This window comes from Caretta caretta, chromosome 11, assembly GCF_965140235.1.
Source record: "Caretta caretta isolate rCarCar2 chromosome 11, rCarCar1.hap1, whole genome shotgun sequence".
NCBI classification, from domain to species: Eukaryota; Metazoa; Chordata; order Testudines; family Cheloniidae; genus Caretta; species Caretta caretta.
Window position 1 is genome coordinate 45026971 of NC_134216.1, and position 22552 is coordinate 45049522.

General features: G+C 42.7%; 1 protein-coding gene across 11 annotated transcripts in view; it reads left to right on the forward strand.

Moving 5' to 3' along the window:
• OSBPL6 (oxysterol binding protein like 6) overlaps nucleotides 1–22552 on the forward strand; it is a 199747-nt gene that overhangs the window by 91468 nt on the left and 85727 nt on the right. For all 11 annotated transcript variants that reach the window (XM_048869611.2, XM_048869609.2, XM_048869606.2 and 8 more), the window contains one exon: nucleotides 1031–1296. In XM_048869611.2, the coding sequence (XP_048725568.1) occupies nucleotides 1195–1296 (102 nt within the window). In that variant the 5' untranslated portion in view covers nucleotides 1031–1194. The remainder of the gene's footprint in view (nucleotides 1–1030; nucleotides 1297–22552) is intronic.

Sequence of the window (22552 nt, forward strand, 5' to 3'; positions counted from 1 at the left end):
GCTTCAGTTATTAGATGGCTAAATTGGTGCTTTTCAGAAGCTTTGAAAAATAGACACCACCTTTCCCCCTCAAACGTTTATGGTCATTTTTTCAGAGTCATGGCAGCTTCCTGGCTTGAAGGATTATTTGAAACATATAAAGAGACATGTGGGGATGGTCTCCTGGTCATGTTTCTGTACCTCCTCTAAGTTTGACAAATGAGATGTGCAGGTCTCATCAGTCCCTGCCATTGGAAAGAGGGATCTGTACAATGCTCCCCCAATAAATTATATTGGGGTAGGGGGAGAGGATGCATCTGTTTCCTCATTCATCTTTTCTTTTCCCCCGGGGTGAAACATTATATATCCCATTGTAATGGATCTGCTGACTTTCCTGGCGAAGAAGAATAAGAACATTTATCTGATTGTCCCTGAACATTTCCTTTCTTCTAGTAGGAAAGTCTGCAGATTCAACCCACCTGGCACAAGGCTTATAGTTCTGAATGAGGCTTAAATTGTTGGTTTCTCCTCAATTTTCTTTATGGGCACAATGTATATATGTTTGCTTGTAGTTGGAGTTAAATTTGAAGTTGTTCTTCAGTAGGGAGTGTTTGTGTGACTATCCTGTTCTTGCTAATAACCTATGAAATAAAGTTTGAAGCAATTAGTTCTGTGAAGCAACTTTGGAAATACTTTGAACTGGCTGGGTCTTCACAGGTCGAGATTGACAGATCTAGTTCTGCATCCAAGGTGCTTCAAGCCATGGTAAAATGCATTGTAATGCATCTGTGGGCTTTCCTTCTGGAAGAAAGGAATATTTAAAATCTTCTTGTCAGAGTGAAAAGCAACATTTGTACAGATATTGGGTAATGTCAAGCAACCATAGGTAAATATTTGTGAAATCCGTTAAATGTATTGATGAAACCATATTATAGAACAATGACTACGAGTGAATCTTTTTGTTTGCTTACAGATATGTAATGAAACTTTTTTTCAGAGTGAAAGTGATTCATTCTCTCTTTTTTTCTCTCCCATTTTTGTTTTAATTAAGGTGAAGTTTGGATGCCTTTTGAGTTCATGTCCTCCTTTCCAGAAGATAAACTGTGAAACTAAATAATGTGGAAAATCCTTCCCCTCTCTTTTTGTATGTGAGTTTGAGACAAGATTGGTATGGTCTTAAGAGCACAAGATCATCTCTAGAAATTAGCTGCAACTATGAGTTCAGAGGAGAAAGGTGTATCTCCTGCTCACAAAACATCCACTCCATCACATAAAAGTGCCTCCTCTTCATTGTCATCTCAGAGGGACAGTAAGCAGGTAAGGAAAAGATCCTAGACAACTGTAACTCTCTAACTTGTAACGTTTGGTGGTTTTATTAATTCATTCTTCCTCATGGTAACGAAGCCTGATGCTCAGCAGTTAAAGTCTTTTGATAATAGAATTGTGCATTTCCAATGCAGGTAAGATATGTCAATGTTTCAGTAAGTTCCTTATTCCTTTTCTGCTGTGTCTTGGAAAAGACATGGATGTGGAAGCTATTTGGGGGAAATAAACTCCAGACCTATGACATAGATGCAGGGTGTTAGGTAAGAGGGATAGAATTATGTGGGCATGGGTAAGGAAGAATTCTTCATAAGTCTTTCTCCTTTAGTTCTGGGAGGCATTTTCCTTAGAGGTGTTAACTTATGAATGCTTAAATGTTTTGCTTACTGTGTGTGAATATTTAACTTCAGATCTAACTACAGACATGTGTCATCTGTTCCGTATGGCTTGACTTGCCAGGCTGGGAACAAGCTTCTCTTTGAAAAGGTGCATTGTATCATAAACATTTTGTAGAAACCACAAAATTTCTGAAATTGATCTGATTTAGTAGGGATTCAGGTAGAATGCTCCACATTATATTGTACAATCCCAGTTATGCTGGGCTTCCATTGCTAATATGCTCCCCAGGATCTGTGCAGTTGGAAAGCCTCACCCTGGGTCAACTCCATACATCTTTAGGGCCCTACCAAATTCATGGTCTATTTTGGTCAATTTCACGGTCATAGGATTTAAAAAATAATAAATTTCATGATTTCATCTATTTAATTGTAATTGCAGGGGTCCTGACCCAAAAAGGAGTTGAAGGGAGTTGCAAGATTATTGTAGGGCGAGTTGCGGTACTGCTACCCTTACTTCGGCAGTACTGCTGGTGGTGGCGCTGTTTTCATCATGGTAACTGGTAAAGTACATAAGCCAACATTTTTTTAAGTGGGTGCTTAAGGCTAGGTTGCGAATTCCAGATTTCAGCACATAAATATATAGCATGAAGTTTAAAAATGCTGAGCACGCAGAGGCTTCACTGTACTGAACACTTCAAAAGCAGGTCACATATTTAGGTGCCTGAATATGGACTTAGCATCCTGATTTTAAACACTCATTTTTGAAAATATTGGCCATAATATTTCAAACACATTATAATGTTATAGGAGAGGAATCCATAGGAGCATGAATGGCTTGTGAGTGATTAATTTTGAAGTGATGTTGAGCTATACCATATGATAGCCACTGAAGGTGTTAGTGTACACAAGACAATAAACACCATGAATGTTGTTCTTATTATACAAAAATGTAGAAGAGAGAATAAATCACCATATTTTTGTCCTACTGTCCCCGTTACGATTGCAGTTTTAATTTATATTTCCTGCTTATTGCATTGCTTGTGTTTTTATTATCTTTCTTGAGAATTAATAAAGAAAAAAACTAGAAAAAGTGTATTTCTTGTTTAGCGGGGTGGTCACCCGCTCCGGCCTGGAAGGGGTTAAAACAGCCCTGGGAAAGGGCTATCCCAGGGAGCCAATAGGCTAGGCTGACTGGGGAAGCAGCTGTAGCTGGGGCCACGCCCCAGTCAGGCCACAGCTGGCCCTATAAAAGGGCTGTGAGCCAGGAGCTCAGAAAGTCTTTCTCTAGTGGTAGAGAGAGAAGGACGTGGCTGCCTGAGAGCTGAGGAGGGTGCCTGAGTGTAGCAGGGCTGGGGAAAGGTTAGAGGAGCTGGAGAGCTCCAGCCTGGAGAACCCCCAGGCTGCAGGCCTTGCTAAAGGCCAGGAAAGGTACTGGGGTTGCAGAGGTGCAGCCCAGGGTTAGGCAAAGGCAGCAGGTCCAAACTGCCCTTGCCGATGATGAGTGGTTTACAGACTGCAGTCTGCCCCAGTGAGTGGGGGTTAGATGAAGACTGGCAGTAGCAGCTGAGGCAAGGTGGGGATAGAGGGTTGGGGTTCCCCTGGGTGGGGAGACCCAGAGGGTGGGTGTACTGCCAGGGGGCAGCACCCCACGGTAAAGGAGCACCCGGGTCCGGGAGGGACACGGGGGCCAGTGGCAGGCGAGACGACACCGGCCTGCAGAGGTTGCTCCAGGCTGGAAGAGCTAATTCCCGAGATGACCAGCAGGAGGCCCTGCGCCGGCGAGTCGTCGCACCACTACGCTTGCCATGAGAGGCCTTGAAAATGTTGTGCTGCTGCCTTCTTAGACTTTTCTTAAGTCATTTTGGGAGGTGGCAGTTGGGTAAATAGCGGTTTCCTCAATGGGGTAATCTGTGTGGAAATGCAGTGCGACAGGACTGGATGCAGTGTCAGTATGGATTTCATTGTCACTGTGAGGATAACATTTGATATTTCTGGTCTGTGAATGATTGAAATCCTCTTGTCATACAGTCCCTATCAAAGTCAAACTAGCAATTATGGAACAGTTTTCCAGTAAATTATGGTGCAGGAAACTGAATGAGTGTGAAGACAGCTATGACAAATCATTGCAGAGAGCTGGAAAATTTCCTGCTGTGTAAGTATGCTGGCATTTTAATGTAGGTGGTTTATTTGTGCAACATACATCATCTCAGTGAAGTAGTCATCAGAAAAAAGCTCTGACATCGCCACTTCGCAGACTCCAGAACTAAATAATTGATAAACAGAGTCTACTGCAGCCAGCAGTAAAAGAGAAGCTGGGTTCAAATTTTAATCAACATGGAGACTTACCATCGTTCAGTTGTAGCTGAACATCGCTAATTCACAGTGATGACCAGGGAACCCATTACAAATTAGGGTCAAAATGTAACATTTAGCCACTCACCAGGGTAGGGTTGTTGTGAAGTCCTACCTAGCAGCCTGTGGGGAGCTCTTCAGGATGGTTCAGTGTGCTTCCCTTGGTGCAGCTTTCTATTCTGAGAGCTAGTGCTGGGCTGTGGGTGGGCCAGAGCCATGAGCCCTTGTCAACTTTGCTTCCTTTGAGGCACCAGGGCTTCCCAGCGTGCACCAGGAGAGCAGTCTCTGCAGTGTATTGAACATAAGGACTGCAATTGTGACAGGCCCTTCTCTGGGCCCCACAAGTAGGGAGAGACTCTTGTCACCACCCCACAATTAACTCCGAAAAGGCTAGTCATAATCTAATGCTCAGCAAGTAAGAAATCAGAGTTAAGAGCAAATATCACGAAGCATGTGCTGTCCATTTGTAACAGTTTTGGGTTAGTTTTAAATGTATGGTAATCATAATGTGTTAAATGTACGATCACATGCTTCAAAAATAAAGATGTCTTTGTATTATATGCTCTCACGCTAACACATCGGTATTAAATCCTGGCTGAGAAGGCAGGAAGAGGTTAGATTTTTTTTTTTAACGAGTTATAAAGGATCTGATCTTGCAAACACTTACATATGCAAATAACCTTTCACATGTGAGTAGTTCCATTTAAGTCAATAAGACTACTCACATGAATAAAGTTAGTCTTCTATGTAATAGTTTGCATGATCAACCCAGATATATGGATGTTCGCAGAGATCTATTGTATTATTTAGAGATAATATAAGCCAAGATTTTCAGAAGTAACTTATGATTTTGGGTGCCTAACTTGAGATACCTTGAAGATACCTGTTTTCAGAAGGTATCAACATTTTTTGATAAACAGGCCCCCTTGAAGTATCTCAGGTGGGTATCCAAAAACTAAGGCATGAAAAATCACTGATCACTTTTTGAGAATCATGGCGTGTATATATATTATATATATTACATCACATACACAAAAACTATGTTAAAAGAACATTACTAATGTTGCAAAGTCAAGCACTGAAAAGTTAGGAGATAACAGAATTAAGGTTTCCTGTGCATCCTTAGTTTGTCCCTCTCCTGCGTATGCCTTATGAATAGAACTGGTCAGACAATGTATATTGAAACAGTTTTCCATCAGAATATGCCGTTTTTTCATGTAATCATACAGATTTCATTGAAATTTCCCAAGAAAATTATTTTGGAAACAAAAGATTTTTCACTGCAGAAATATTGTTTCAAAATGTTTTATTTATATATTACTTTTATTCATCATACTTTTCTTTTACATAGTAGTCAAAATATTCTATTAATTTGTTTTATTTTTATATTTTATTTTTACAGTCATTAAGGGCAGCTGCTATTTAGTACTGATTGAAACATCTTATTATCTAGATGAGTGTCTCCTATTTATATTTTAATTTAATATTTTGACACTTCGAACAAGAACAGAAAATAAGCACTCACTGTTGTAATAAATGAGCAGCAGTTTTAATACCCTAGAAAAAGTAGTCCAAGCTAACATGAAAATATTAATATAAACACATTTTGAAATAAAGTTTTGTTTTGAAACAAAAAGTTAAAATGATTCCAAACCAAAAATTTCCAAAATGATTTATTTTTTTGAAACTTTCATTTCACAGGAAATTTTGAAAATGTTTGTTCATATTCTGATTTAGAAATGAAAACAAATTTTCAGGAAATTTTCATTTTTTGAAAGCAGAAATTCAGAGTTTTGACTTGCTCTAATTATGGTAGTCTTTAATTACATGAATCCATACTATTTTCCCCCCCACGGACCTCTGCTTCATTCAGTGCACAGGTGCACCTGTTCTGGGGAGGAATAAAGATTGTGTAGTAAAAGAGGCTAGTGAATGAAGCAGGGGATTGCAAGAGGAGGTTAGACTAGATGATCATAATGGTCCCTTCTGACCTTAGTATCTATGAATCTAAGAGAAAAGATGACTTAGTGCACAAGAAACACATTTCACCTCTAGTATTGCAGACTGGGAACAGTCTGCTTTGTTCAACTCCATAACAGATGGAAAACAGACACTAATTAAAGAGGAAGTAAGGTGGGGTGGAGCATGACTCCAACCCATATTATGCTGAGTAACTCAGTTAACCCTTTGAGGACCACTTTACTACAGATGGTCTCATGGCTAAGATAGGTGACTTCTGCCCACAGAGCAAGTACAGCACAAGCACTGGCAGGCTTCTCCACACTGTCCTGCTTATGTGCCTCAACCCTGTTCTAGGTGTCAAAGGGTATTCCAGGCTGTGTAACTGCTGAAGGCGCTGCTGAAACTGTCTGGAATGTGATTATGTGGCTGGAAATGCCACTGGGCATGGTAATTGAAATGCTGAATTTGTGGTGTCAATGCTTATCCACCACAGGCCAGCAATACAGAATTCAGTGTCCAATGTGTTCAGGCTTAGGTTTTGGTGGTGGGAGAAGTGTAGGTTTGGGATGTGCTCTGAATGAGCCCCGACTGTCCACGTGCTGGCTCTTGTTTATTGATTCTCACTCATGAGTCTTTGATTGTATTCTGTATGTTTTTCTTTGCTTTTCTTGAGTTTGTCTTTCCCCTTTTCCCGGTGCTTCCAGAAAACTAACACTTTATCTAGTTCAGTGATTCCTGAACCTGTTCCGCCACTTGTGCAAGGAAAGCCCCTGGCGGGCCAGGCCGGTTTGTTTACCTGCCGCGTCCGCAGGTTTGGCCGATCGCGGCTCCTACTGGCCGTGGTTCGCTGCTCCAGACCAATGAGAGCTGCTGGAAGCGGCGCAGGCCAAGGGACATACTGGCCGCCGCTTCCAGCAGCTCCCAATGGCCTGGAGCAGCGAACCGCGGTCAGTGGGAGCCGCGATTGGCCAAACCTGCGGACGCAGCAGGTAAACAGGTTTGGCCGATCGCGGCTCCCACTGACCGCGGTTCGCTGCTCCAGGCCATTGGGAGCTGCTGGAAGCGGCGGCCAGTATGTCCCTTGGCCTGCGCCGCTTCCAGCAGCTCTCATTGGTCTGGAGCAGCGAACCACGGCCAGTAGGAGCCGCGATCGGCCAAACCTGCGGACGCGGCAGGTAAACAAACCGGCCTGGCCCGCCAGGGGCTTTCCTTGCACAAACGGCGGAACAAGTTTGGGAACCACTGATCTAGTTAATAAACATCTACAAAACAAAGAATGTTTGAAAAATAAAGAGAAATGGAGGTTTTAAGGTGAGATCTACAGAAGAAGTAACTCGGTGACCTGGAGGGAGGACAGGTATATCTGACAAATGGGGTGGTACTAGTTGAGGTATGACCCCAACTGTGAAGATCTGCTATCATAGGAGGTGTTGGAGGATGGATATTGTGATGATGGTTAGAGTGTAGCTGTATTGACCAGCTCCTAAAGAATGGGTGGAGGAGTACCTCATTTTTCAAATGAGTAGCTTTTCTATTTTAATTTCTCCATTTCTCTTTTTGAGGCTGATTCCCCCATACCTGAAAACTGTTATCATGTCATCCCTCAGTCTTCTCTTCTCCAGACTGAACAAATCCATTTTTTTCGATCTTCCCTCATAGGTCGTGTTTTCTAGACCTTTAATCATTTTTGTTGTTCTTCTCTGGACTTTCTCCAGTTTGTCCACATCTTTCCTGAAATGTGGCACCCAGAACTGGACACAATACTCCAGTTCCTTCTACCCCCGATCCCCACCTGCCTTTCCTGTTCCTCTTCAGGGACTCCTCTCATGAGAGTCTCCTCATGCAGAAGGAAAAGGGTTTACTACAGCTGGGTGCTGGGGTCTGTTCCCAGTACTTTTTAATCCCAAGGGCCAAGGGCGGTCTATGGTGCATCCTGGACCTGCGAGACCTCAGCAAGTATCTAAAGAATTTAAAGTTCCGCATGGTTTCCCTGGCTTCTATTATCCCCTCCCTGGATCTGGGAGACTGGTATGCCGCCCTCGACTTGAAGGACGTATACTTCCACATAGCGATCTTTCAAGGGCACAGACGCTTCCTCTGGTTTACAGTGGGGCCCCACCACTACCAGTTTGTGGTCAGCACCGAAGGCGACAACACCAAGGGTGTTTACCAAGTGCACGTTGGTGGTAGCGGCTTAGTTCAGGCGCTGGGGTATTCAGATCTACCTGTACCTCAATGACTGGCTCGTCAAGGGCAGCTCCAGGTCTCAAGTCCAAAGGGATGTTGCAGTGCTTCAGGCCACGTGCCACTCTCTGGGCCTACTGATAAACGACAAAAAGTCAACGTTAGTGCTGGTGCAGAGGATAAAGTTCATCAGAGTGGTCCTCAACTTGACCTGTGCCAGAGCATTCCTGCCGCTGGAAAGGTTCCACACATTGACGAACCTCATCGCGGAAGTCTCTGTGTTCCTCCAACTACATCTGTCTGCGTCTGCTGGGTCACATGGCAGCGTGCACTTACATAGTCCACCATGCAGAAGTCTGCAACAATGGCTGGGAATGGTCTATTTCCAGTCCAGAGACCCCCCTGGAAAAGATCATTCCCATTCCCCAGGCGATATTTACCTTGCTGCGATGGTGGACCAACTACAGGACAGTCCTGGAGGGAGTTCCGTTCGAAACCCCCCTCACTCCATCGAGGTAGTGTTGGACGCCTTGGCTGGGGTGCGTATCTCGGCAACCTCCAGACACAGGGGATGTGATCCCCGGAGGAGGTGAAGTTGCACATAAATGTCAAAAGAACTCCAGGCAGTCTGGCTGGCATGCGGAGTCTTCCTGCCTCACCTGTCGGGCAAGGTGGTACGAGTCCTCACGGACAACACAACCTCGATGTTCTACATCAACAGGCAAGGGGGAGCGGGCTTGTCGGCTGTCTGTCAAGAGGCATTCCATCTGTGGGACTTCCGCATCAGCCACGAAATCTATCTGGAAGCTTGTTACCTTCCTAGTGTCAAGAATATGCTGGTAGACCAGCTCAGTAGCGGCTTCTTCTCTCACCACGAGTGATCACCTGCATGATCTTCCAAAGGTGGGGAACTCTCCCAAGTGGACCCGTTCGCTACCAGACAGAACAGCAAGTGCCACTGGTTTTGCTCTCGACAAGGTCTGAGCAAGGGCTCCCTCTCCAATGCTTTCTCCTGTAGTGGTCAGGGAGCCTGACGTATGCGTTGCCTCCGATTCCACTCATTGGCAGGCTCCTGGCAAAGGTCAAGATAGACAAGGCACAGGTTGTCGTGATCACCCCGGCGTGGCCTCACCAACATTGGTTCGGCACACTCATGAGCTTTTCAGCGGCCCTCCCCCCTGCTCCTACCCAACCGCCCAGACCTGCTGTCACAGGACCATTGCCAGCTCCTACACCCCAACCTCGAGTCTCTCCACCTCCTGGCGTGGATGCTGTGTGGCTGAACCTGGAGGAATGGACCTGTTCGGAAGGAGTCCAACAGGACCCCCTGGGGAGTAGGAAGCCCTCAACCAGGCTTACTTACCTGGCCAAGTGGACGAGGTTTTCCTGTTGAGTGTCTGAGCGTGGCATCTCTCCCTTGTATTCTTCCATATAGGCTGTCCTGGACTACCTGCTCCATTTGAGGAACCAGGGCTTGGCACACTCTTCCATTAGAGTGCATCTAGTGGCCATCTCCGCTTTTCACCCCCCGATCCAAGAACAGATGGTGTTTCCCATGACATGATGGTCAGTTTCTTGAGAGCGCCCGATAGACTCTTCCTGCAGGTACGGACTCCTGTCCCGCAGTGGGATCTTAACTTGGTCCTCTCTAGGCTCGCCGGCCTGCCCTTTGAGGTGTTCCCTTTCCCATCTGTCATGAAAGGTCATGTTCCTGGTGGCGGTGACGTTAGCAAGATGGGTCTCTGAAATTAAAGCCTTGATCTCAGAACCTCTGTACACGGCCTTTTACAAAGATAAGGTTCAGTTGCAGGCTCCCCCACCACTCCCAGCCTTCCTGCCAAAGGTGGTTTCCAACTTCCATATGAACCAGGACATCTTCCTCATGGTGTTCTGTCCCAAACCGCACAAGACTGGTGAGGAGAGGCGTCTTCACGCCCTGGACATCCGGAGGGACTTGGCTTTCTACTTAGAATGTACCAAGCCTTTCCAAAAATTGACTCATTTTTTCGTCGCTACAGCAGATAGGATGAAGGGTCACCCAGTGTCCTCGCAGAGGATTTTCAATAGGATTACCTCATGCATAAGGACCTGTTATGACCTGGTTGGGGTTCCGCCGCTGCTGATTGTCAGAGCCCACTCAATGAGAGCGCAGGCGTCTTCGGCAGCCTTCCTGGCGCACATTCCTATCCAGGACATCTGTAGAGCTGCAATGTGGTCCTCTGTTCACACATTTACTGCTCATTATGCCATCACTCAGCAGGCCAGAGACGACGCTGTGTTCGGCAGAGCTGTATTGCAATCTACACATCGGGGAATTCCTACCCACCTCCAGGGATACTGCTTTGGAGTCACCTAATATGGAAAGGACATGAGCAAGCACTTGAAGAAGAAAAGAGAGATATCTTATCCACAGCTGGTGTTTTTCGAAATGTGTTGCTCATGTCCATTCCACAACCCGCCCTCCTTCCCCACTGTTGGAGTTTCCAGCAAGAAGGAACTAAGGGTGGGGGGGAGCTGGTGGTGCCCCTTATACCGTGCCATGCAGGCACCCCTCCACAGGGCGCCAGAGCCAGTCCCCTACACATACTGCTGAGGGGAAAACTTCTGGCACTTGTGCCTGTGGTGAGCACACACAGCTAATATGGAATGGACACGAGAAGCACATCTTGAAGACTATCAGTTACAGAAAAGGTAACTGTCTTATTTTCAGCTTTTAGCAGGCTGGGCAGAAACGCTGTCCCACCACAAGTGATTTCAGCTCTCATTTAAGCACTTAAAAGAACAAAGGCTCCTAATGGAGCCTATTTTCTCTATCTTTGAACTGTGGGGAGGAACAGATTAAACCAGGCCGGGAACACTTAGGGAGAGTCCACACCTCCTGACTGGGACGCCTGGCCCCAGCCTTATTACTTTCACAGGGGTCTGGCATTCGAGCCCCTGGCTTAACAAGATCCTCTCTGCTGAGAAAACCTGAATTCGTGCTGGAAATGGCCCACCTTGATTATCATACACATTGTAAGGAGAGTGATCACTTTAGATAAGCTGTTACCAGCGGGAGAGTGGGGTGAGGGGAGAGAAAACCTTTTGTAGTGATAAACACCCATTTTTTCATGGTCTGTGTGTATAAAAACATCTTCTGTATTTTCCACAGTATGCATCCAATGAAGTGAGCTGTAGCTCACGAAAGCTTATGCTCAAATAAATTGGTTAGTCTCTAAGGTGCCACTAGTACTCCTTTTCTTTTTGCGAATACAGACTAACACGGCTATTACTCTGAAATCTGCTGAGAGTGACCCCTCATTTGGGACAGGTTAAGCACAGTTCATACAATAAAGACAACAACATTGATAACAACATTTCACTACCCCTGCGTTCAGTACTAAAGTGATTTGTAACCCAACACCAGCCAAAGTTGATCACTTTGAGCAACACAGCTCAATCTGCTGGATATCTTGGCAGAGTAGGTGTGTTCATGTAAATATAGTTTGCTCCTGAAGTCTCTCCCCCTGACAGCTAGCTTTCAGGGGAGACCCTGCTTACACTTACAACACTCCTGCTAATACATCCCAGAATGATTTTTGTTTTTTTGCAATAGCGTTACACTGTTGATGCATGTTTAGCTAGTGATCCACTATGACCCCCAGATCCCTTTCCACAATGCTCCTTCCCATTTTGTATGTGTGCAACTGATTTTCCTTCCTGTGTGGAGTACTTTGCATTTGTCCTTAATTAATTTCATCCTTTTTACTTCAGACCATTCCTCTAGTGTGTCCAGATCATTTTGAATTTTAATTCTATCCTCCAAAGCACTTGCAACCTCTCCGAGCTTGTTGTCATCCACAAACTTTGTAAGTGTACTCTGTATGCCATTATTGAAATCATTGATGAAGATATTGAACAGAACCAGACCCAGAACTAAACGCTCCAGGACCCCACTCGATATGCCCTTCCTGCTTGACTGTGAACCACTGGATTTCCAACCAGTTATGCACCCACCTTATAGTAGTTCCATCTAGGTTGTATTTCCCTAGTTTGTTTATGAGACGGTCATGCAAGACAATATCAAAAGTCTTACTAAAATCAAGATATACCACATTTACTGCTTCCTCCCACCCATAAGGCTTGTTACCCTGCCAAAGAAAGCTATTAGGTTGATTTGACCTGATTTGTTCTTGACAAAACCATGCTGACTGCTACTTATCACCTTATTATTGTCTAGGTGTTTGCAAATTGATTGCTTAATTATTTGCTCCATTATCTTTCTGGGTATTGAAGTTAAGTTGACTTATCTATAACTCCCTGATGTATTCTGTAGTAGGGTATTACAGTGTAGCCTAAAGCTGAGAGATGAGCAATAGAGGGTCAGTAAGTGAGATGAGGAAGACAAACTGGATATTGTCCAAGCAGAAGTGTTGTTCAGATTTGACGTTAGCAATCAAATGTCATGGAGTGAGAACATGGAAAGAGAAGACACGTCATAGTGGAACGGATGAGGGGGGAAGTATACAAGTCTTCACCAGAAATGAAAGTGATGATTAGAGTATTCAGACCAATAGAAGAGTCACAAGGACAGTGGCTTCCTGGTGGAGAATGATATAATGACTGGTATAATTGAAAGCCATACTGAGATGAGAGAAGATCTGTGGTTGGTAAGGAATTACAGTAGTTACTAACTACCTGTAGAAAGACAATCTTATTACTCTTGAAGGAGCACAGGCAGACAGAAAACTTTCAAGGAGATTTTACTGGGAGAGTTGGTTTTGAAGTGAAAGGAAACAAATTTCTCTGGAATCTTGTTGAATAAAGAGATTGGAGACAGGATGGTCATTTAGCAAGTGAGGAAGGACCAAGTGAAGTTCTTTTTTTTCCAGAAGAGAGTAATATCTAGTTTGTGTGATAGGGAGAGGTGTATTGCAGATGCGACTGACTCAGAGAGTGATGATTTAGTCCTCGATCCAGCAAAGGACTTAAACATATGCTTAACCTTAAGCATGTGAGTAATCCCACTGAACATCAAAAGGATTACTGACATGCTTTACTTTAAGCACATGCTTAGTGCTTTGCTCACATGGGGGAAGAATAGGAAAGCAGATTGCAATTGATGTTAGAACAGGGCAGCACATCTCTGCGTAGTGAAGATGAGAGAGCTCATAGAGGCATGAGTGGGAGAGGAGAGAGTGCCCAATTATAGGAGGATTAGTGGAGAATGAGGTGTCAGGTCTGAAGGCAGGACTGGATTCACCTGTTGTTTTAATTTGTCACACTCCCCATAGCACTTGGGCTGGGGCTGGAATAAGAAATTACACATTCAGAATAGACCTTGTGAGTCATCAGTACCCTGCAAATGTGGATCAACATGTGAAAGTGTTTTTTCACAAGCCATCCAGAGGGTCGTATAGTAAACTGTGCTTTCCATATGTCCCAGTGGATAATGAGCTCCAGTTTTTCACAGATGTCTTGCGGGGTGCCACCAAATACTGTATAAATGAGTTTACATGGCTTATCCATGTACCAGGGTGATGGGAGGTGCAGAAGGAGAAACGATGCGATTAGAAGTGGAGCAAACTGGTAGAGCTAGGTAGAAAGTGGTAGGTATTGACATATGGGTTGGGGACATAGGACAACAAATGAATGTTAGATTAGATTAGAGGTGATTAGATAAGAGAGAACTGAGTGGCCCAAATGTTTTGTGGGATGATAGTACAACAAGGAAATAAGTGGGGGATGGCTTGCAGAGAAAAAAGTAAAAACTGCTAAGAGAGTGATTGCTGCTGGCAGTGAGGGAGAAGGAAAGAGGAGTTGGCATTTGTGACCATTGGAGTGGGCAGGAGAGTTGATAGATGTATAACAGGTGCGGAATGTTAGCTTATTTGTTACTGATTTTTCTAGTTGCCTTGATGTTCAATAAACTTTTTCTGTGTGGCTATTCTAAGATATAGTTATTGGATTCACTCTCTCTACTTTCCACATTTTCTTAGGGAACACTACCACAGGTCATCTTTCCCATTAATTTGATGGTTGAGTTTCTTTTGTGATTTCTGCTACCTGTTAAGTGAGTCTTTGGCTTCTAATTTGAATAGTATGTTCCTTGTTTTGTTTTTAAAACATTTAAAATGTACTGCATTTTAGTTCCCTTCCAGGAGACTTGGAATAAAAGTTTGGACATATACACAGTACAGTGTGATATTTTGTATTATATTGGGATTTGCAAAAATTCTTAACTTACTATTCAGTCATAAAAAGAGATGCAGGTACAGAAGACATTTTTTGTGAATTCATTATAGATTTCTGCCTCATAAGCAGTGGCAATATAAACTGTTTGGTCTACATGCTATTTACCTATTTATAAAGTGTGCCTTAAGAGCAGTGTTTATCACAGGAGATTATAAAGCAGTACAAAGTAATATTTTCTACGTGAAGAGGCAGTCTAAGGTTATTATTGACTGACATCCTTTAATAAAATGTATCCCTTTTTAAAAAAGATGAGAAGAAACAAGCATGTTCACTAATTGCTGATAGCTTTGAGAGTCTCAGATGGACAGTGCTTCTAAGTGCTACGTATTATTATTACTGTGACATATAGTTCTCTTCCATTTTGTCTTCTCTATACTGATAATAAAGCTGAAGCACTGTCAGAGACTCGGGTCTTAAAACAAATAACTTAAATAGCAATATGTCACTGAAAAAATAGTGTGTTCATTCAGGGATTTTGAGGGAACCAAAGAATGAAGTGGCTGAACTGCTAGCAAAACTGAATCTCAAAACAAAATATGAGATTTTGGCCCTCCCACATTTTTAAAATTCATTCATTAACGACTGAATTAGCACATCAAGCAATATTTTTCTTTCATGTATGGGATTTTATTTCTCTTCCCCTACCCCCTTCAATTCATCAACATTAATGGAGTGAATTTCCAGCTCAAGACTATTAAGAAAAGCACTATCCATCCTTTTATTGTAATGAGCCTGTAATCATCATCAAACTTCCTGTCATATACCATCATTTGAATTCTCATTCAGTGTTTGCCAGCTTATTTGTTTGCTTTGTTTTGAGTTAAACATATCACATCTGGACCACAGAAAAAGAAAATTGTCATCAGAGGATCAGATTCTCTCTTACCTGGAAATCATCCCAAACAAACTATTAACACTAATAAGGGAATGTTCCTTTTGCTGAGGCTAGTTCTTTGTTGTAGCTTTTGCTTTATCTAGTTCTGCTGATATTTCTCTCTAAACCTTTATCCAGAGGTGAAAGCTCTTACTCCTATTAAAAGTTCATCTGAGAAAAGTACTTTTAAAGCCATGTACTCTTTCTCCCTTGCACGCAGTCGCATCACTAGTAAAGTGGCACATATAATACAGAACCAGACTTCCATAAAGGGCAGATAGTTGATACTTGAACGAACATATGCTTGACATTTCTGGAATACAAGTAGTATTATAGAACATCTCCTGAGGAACAGACATCGAAACACATATCTGGATATTACTGTTGTGCTACAGAAATGTGGCTGGAGACAGATTTATCTTGTAGTGAAAAGGTGACAAGGAGAAAATGTTTACGGGTGGCAGTTTTGCTGCTCAGCACGTTACTTTACAAGACCAGCATGTGCTAACAGAAGAAGAAATGGTCTAAAGAACTTTGCATGTGTTAGCCATAAAGATATTTGGGATTGTTATTCCTTTGTGTGGTGGTTGATGACCCAGACTGTACGCAGTGGGTATGGAGACAGAGAATACAGGGTCAGTAGAGGTGAATGGCGATATGAATGGGACAGTAATTTAATCATAACAAAAAAGGGAGATTGCCAGAGAATACAAAGGAGTAGGAGGAGGAATAAATTGATGGAGATGCACTTACATTTCTTCCTACTCAACCTTCCCCTGAAATAACTTTCAGGATTCTCTCTCTCTATTCCAACATCAGCAAAAAGAAAGCAGAGGAAAATGGGAATCAGCATAAGAACTGGGAAGCATATCTCAAGGTTGTTCTGTTTACAGATATTATTATTGCAGATGAAACAATGCAGATAAACTCAGTTTATATAATATCTCTAATTAAAAGAAAGGTTAGAGTCACTATACCTGCAATTGTATTTATTTCTTCTCATATTCTTACTGCTGTCCCTCATATGACTGCAATAATATGTGTTTTTTTAGATATCTTGAAACTGTTTAAACTCTCCCAGAGGATGAAACCCCTGGTGCTAGGAAAAATCTCCATGGATAACATCCATGGGTCACTGGATTACACCAACAGTACCAATGATCTCACCACACATGAAGCCGTGTGAGCTGTTTTCTTGCTTGTTGGAAAAGTTGTGTGCCCCTTTAGGGGCCAGAGAGCTTCAGAGTGATTTTCTGCTGCAGCTGCAGACCAGGTCAATGTAGGGATGCTGAGCCATCCCTTCCAGGTAACCAGAAGAGAGGAGGGACTATATAGGTCCATGGCAGTGCAGGAAAAGCACTCTTTTACTTGGACCAGGCGGAGCAGCATCCACTCTCCCACCCATGGAAGTGGTGAAATACAGGTTTTGTCAAGATATGCTGTGGGTGTTGCGTGGGGGCAGAGGAACCTGGGAAGGAATTTTCCCCTCACCGCCAGATTGGCCAAGGTGAAGTGGGTTTTTTTCCACCTTCCCCACAATGGGTTTGTGGGGGAGGGCTTAGTTGGGATGAACATGAAATGGGAGTTAGCGCAATGGTGTCACAACTTATTAATGTAAATGTGGAGAGGATGTCCAGTGCAGGTACTCCATAAGGAAGGGATACAGTGGTCAGATAAAGTGGATTGGTAAAGGATTTAAAGGAGATATTATTTAAAAGGAGCGGAAACAGGGATTTCAGGACTCCTTTGACTGGTATGGCAGGGAGCCAGTGTGCCCCCCCCGCTCCAGCTTCCTCTCAACCCTCATTAAAGGGGGGGATGGTGAGGTCCCAGCAGTGGGTTGGCTGGAGACTAGGATGGATAAGGGGGAGGGCTGACAGAATCCCCTGGATATTATTGAAATGATTATGGGAAGTACCTGCACTGTACACCTTTAATGGCCTGGGTTCTTCCAGACAATTAAGAAGAAAGTTTGCAACCTAATTAAACCACATCCAGGTCTCCTGACCGTCTTTCAACATAGCCGGACAATGCATCAAAGCTAGTAAAACAGGCACAAATTAGTCTTCTGGAGATAAGGGAGTAAATACCTTCCTATTTCATACCTCTCGATTCAGACAATATCTTTCCCACTTCCTATGTGTGCAGCTCCCAAGGATTACAGGTTCTGTTTTATTCAGACCATTGCCACTGAAGATGGCAGTGCTGTGAAGAGACAGAAAGTGACTGTTGCCTCTGCTCCATTAATTAGCCAGCAGCTGATTCTTATGTATGTTTCTGTGCTAAATGGAGAATTCCTGAGCCTGTAGGGCAGTGTGAGTGGTAGTTGCTTTGCAGAGCTCTTTCTCCCTCCCCCACCCCCAATTACGTAAATTTAATTAAAATAATTAATTGTGTAAAATAATTAAGCAGCAAAACTGGGAAGAAAACACAATGCCAGATTTATTCTACTTTGCATTTCCTGCCTCCCTCCCCATGAAACATCACTTTGAAAATCAAATCTGTGCCTTCTGTGAATAAGATTCATTAAGTCATCTACAGTTACTTTCATTATCTAGGAGATTTCCCTCATCCCTCTGATTTGAGGCAGGTTAGCATAGGAACATGCAGGCATTCACTTTGATGGTGAGGATATTCTCAGATCATTGAACACCAACACAGAAACAAAGTTTTATAAGATTAAAGGGACCATATAAAATACATTTTTCCAGCCTTATTCTCCAGAGCAGATAAGCAGCTTTTCGCTGTATAAAGGTAGTGAAGACGCAACATAAGTAGGGCCCTACCAAATTCACGGTCCATTTTGGTCAATTTCACGGTCATAGGATTTTAAAAATAGCAAATTTCATAATTTCAGCTATTTAAATCTGAAATTTCATGGTGGTGTAATTGTAGGAGTTCTGACGCCTGCAGAGCTGAGCCCCCAATCAGCAGCTGCCCCTCTCCGGCCACCCAGGTCTGAAGGAGGAGCTCAGAAGTAAGGTTGACATGGTATGGTATTGCCACCCTTACTTCTGCACGGCTGCTGGTGGTGGCACTGCCTTGAGAGCTGGGTGTCTGGCCAACACCTGCCGCTCTCCAGCTGCCCAGCTCTGAAGTCAGCGCAGAAGTAAGGGTGATAATACTGCGACCATGCCTACAACAACCTTGTGACCTCCCCTGCAACACCCTTTTGGGTCAGGACCCCCAAGTTGAGAAATGCTGCTCTCTCCCATGAAATCTGTATAGTATAGCGTAAAAGCACACAAAAGACCAGATTTCATGGGGGGAGAGCAGATTTCCTGGTCGGTGATGCGTTTTTCATGGCCGTGAATTTGATAGGGCCATAAACATAAGGATCAACTCTTCACTAGCCCTCATCCTCCTTAGGGACTGTGCTTGTCACAAGCTCACCTTCCTGTTGCTGCACTTTGGAATTTTGAGGGAGGGGAAGTGCAGTGATGGGGAAGGCGTAGGTTGGGTTTCATTCAGCTAGAGGTTCTGTGTGCAATGGAATGGAGTATTTTAAGCCCCCTTTGTGATCACAGATGAGGTGAGTTGTGATAGTCTCACTCTTTCCCAGCTTCATTAGAAAATTATTCCTGGGATAAAGTAGAGGGAGGGATTGCAGTTAGGGTGAAGGGTTTGGAATGGGCATTGTAGAAAGAGCTCAATTAAACTCCAGGGGTAAAATCCTGGCCCCCATCTTGCCACTGACTTCTACAGGGCCAGGATGTCACCCCAGGACTTCAAGTTAACTGAGAGAAGTTTTGTGGTGTGAGAGGAAGCCCAAGACTAAATGATGGCTAGATTAATTCTCCTCACACCCGCAAGATAAGGTGGGGATGAGAGTCCCAAGCAAACTGGTGCTCCTAGAAACACAGATTACATTTTTTTTTGGTTGTATGAATGCTGTTGGTTCAAATTCCGATAACTTGGTTGTTTCCTTGTCTTGTTTGGCCTCTTCCTTCCTCATTCTTCACCTTACTTTTTAGTTTACTGTTGCTGTCTATTCCTCTAACTGTCTGTATTTTTAATATTTTAAACCAAAATTCAGTAACAACATTTAGGGCCAGAGTGATAGCAAATAAATAAATAAAGGTGTTCCCTTGTCAAATATTTCTATCTTTCAGGACGTCAGACAATCTGCATAATTTCTAGCTGTAAATTTGAGGAAGCATAACACACAAACGTTTTCCCTTAATGAAAAGCATTCCATACTAAATAATGGCCCCATGGACTTTATCCCAGCAACACATTGCAAAGTAGAGGTAGTTGTTTTGTGTCAAGGTATAATAGTCATGACAGAAAATAACTGTAAAGAAGAGCTGTACAGAAAAGTAGAGGACAGTTTCTGAAATAATTTAAAGAAGGTAATTTTGTTTGAAAAGAGTTAATTTTCTTGTTTCCAAACAAATAATCGAGTAAATTAGTCTTCATTAGAGTGCTACTGGCTAATACATGTGCCACTCAACCCAAGTGGATCTAGAAAGATGAGGGCTGCAAAAGAGTCATTTGAGTTAAAAACAGATCATGGAAAGGGTTGCTGGAAATCTGGCAGCCAAAGTTCTGCTGGGTTTCTCCATTCTAAATATTGTACAAAAATGAAATTGCAGTTATGCAACATCCTACTACATTGGCTGTTCCAAATGAGCCCTTCTGAACATCTGTGGTGGGCAAAGTTCCATCTCAAAACGGAAGGATTCTTGCCTGCCAAACAAAACTGGCGGTTAAGAAAGTAGGAAAATCATCTTGATTATTATAGTCAAGAAAGACAGTTGCTACCTCCTTAAATGACTGGACCCATGTTTTATGGTTTATTGTTTTAAATCTGATGTCATGTAAAAGTGTACGGAATCTCAACAATCTCAGATTTTTCATTAGGGTTCTTTACTGGAGTTTGTAACTTGAAGGTGCTAAACTCCTGTGAGCACATGAGATTACTCAGCATGTGATGTGGGATTTTTCATTGAACCAGCATTACAAGTACAATGCACAAATGTTTGTCCCAGATTGGTAGCTCAGTTTGAGCACTGGCATTGGACTATATGTTGTAAAGCAGAAGTTTCCCACTTGCAGTCTGCAGAGCTTTTGCTGGTGGTCCCTGGAGAGGTGGCTGGTCACATGATGCTGCATCTCTTTCTCATTTCTAGCTGCTAAATGACATTAAGAGCAGATGAAAATACATTAACTATTATTTTTTTCATGTGATTAATTGCCTTGGGGATGTTTTGTGATTGCAAGTGGGAATGGAGGTAGTCTGTGCTATTCTGAGTGGATGGGAGGATGGTCTATACAATTGTAAAAGACAAGAGTGGAGGCCCATGAGACAATCTTTCTATCAAGATGTGACCCACACTGTGAAAAAATTTGAGAACCCAGGTAGTAAAGAGGGTGAAAGGTGATCTTGTGCTTAAGGCTTAGACTGGGACTTAGGAAATCTGACTTCTGTTTAACTGCCACAGACTCCCTGTGTGACCATGGGAAAGTCATTTAATATTTTGGGGACTCAGTTTCCAATTTGGAAATTGGGAAGGGTAGTCCTTAATGTCAAAGGGGTATTAGAAGAAGACATTCAGTAATTTTTGTTAGGCGCAGGGACACTGTGATGATGGGGGATGGATAAATTTCTAGATAGGAATTTGGCATGCAAGAAACATTTTTAGATTATAAATAAAGAACAGTGTTGCGCTTCTAGTAACACAGTATGCAAGAATTTGATATGTGGGCTGCTCCCACATCTGTTGGTGAGGGAAGAGGGCCAGGGATCTAAAAGGTGTCAGGCCAGCCTGTCAATAAAAATGTGGCAATAAATGTGAGTGCAAATGGAATCGCTAAAGGTACTGGTATTGTTCAGCTGGAAGAGGAACTGGGAGACTTTTCTTATGGTGTTCACAATAGGACTGAAGACTAAGATAAAAAGGATATACCTCAATATGATCTCTTTTCTTTGAGGCTTCCAAAGAAACTACAGAGACTCCTACCCCCTTGCTGTACTCTTATGCCCAAAGATGGTCCTACCCCAATACATACTCTTTCTCCTATTTTTGGATATTATATTTTTAAAAAGTCATTTATTTAATACTTTACATATTCATATATGTTTTGGAGGAAGGGTTTTTGGTGGGTTTCTATGAACATCTGTGTGTACTTTTTTTTGGTTGTGATCATTGTGAACACAAGGTTATGCGAATAAAAATTTCATTGTACTAAAGCTTCTAGTTATGTTTAGGTTTGATCTTGTATGTATTTTTCTATTCCCTAACAGCTTCTGCCCTCATTTATGTCCGTGGAATCTGAACCTTCAATGCATGTAAACAAATTTAACAGAACAAAATGTAACTCTTGTTTGAGTTTGGAGCATATCTTTCCTGGGTTCTTTCCCCTCTTGCAGGATTCTCTTGTTGTAGTAGTTTTTTCATGTATAAATGAGAGGTGACTACTTATACATGGTAGAAACAAGAATAGAACATTTTGTGCAAAAAAGCCAGTACTGTCATGTTCTGGTGTTACTCCTACCAATTTATATTGACAGAAATAGTAAAATCCCACCCTGGAACAAATCACAAATCTAAACACATTTGATACAGGCAAAAATTGGCTATTCCCCTCCCCCTCCAGCCTCCAAGTTAAAAAATGCTTTTTACCTGCAAATATAGGCTTTAATCTTTGCTGGAAAATAGAAAAAAGTTTGACAGAATTTCTAAATGTTTTGCTTTTCAAAAACTTTGGGCAAAATGTGATATTGGTGACATTTGTTTTGTTTTGTAGGGGATGATAATACCTACCCCACAAGGTTGTTGTGAGGACCAGATAGTTCACATGTATACAGAGCCTTAGAGGTGTGGAGTGTTACTGAAGTGCTAAATATATTAGTTAAAGTTTCCAGCTCAATTTTCTCATGCATTAGTCGGAAAATGCAATACATGTAGTCAAGAACATGTATTCCACTTTGAAGTCTCTCTAAATGAGAGCCAGCTGAGGCAGCATCTGTCCTTTCCTGGCACTTAACCATTTTCTAGGCATTGCTGGGTAAAAGTGCATCTTGTTTAGAAATCAGTAAGATTTAATTCCTTCTTGAGAGCATTTCAGAGAAACCTGCATGGTTACACTGAAAGAAAAAAGCATGCCGAGGAATTGTAATACAGCAATGGATCACTCAAAAAGATCATGTTGTGCTGTTATGCATGCAAGCGTTTGGTACTCATTTTAGCCAGTCAGGGCACTGTGCCACATATTTCTGTTTCCTGTAAACTGTGTAACCCTCCATTGCTCATAATTTAATGTGTTTTTTCAGCAGACATGTTCTGTGACTGAGCACTGAGTT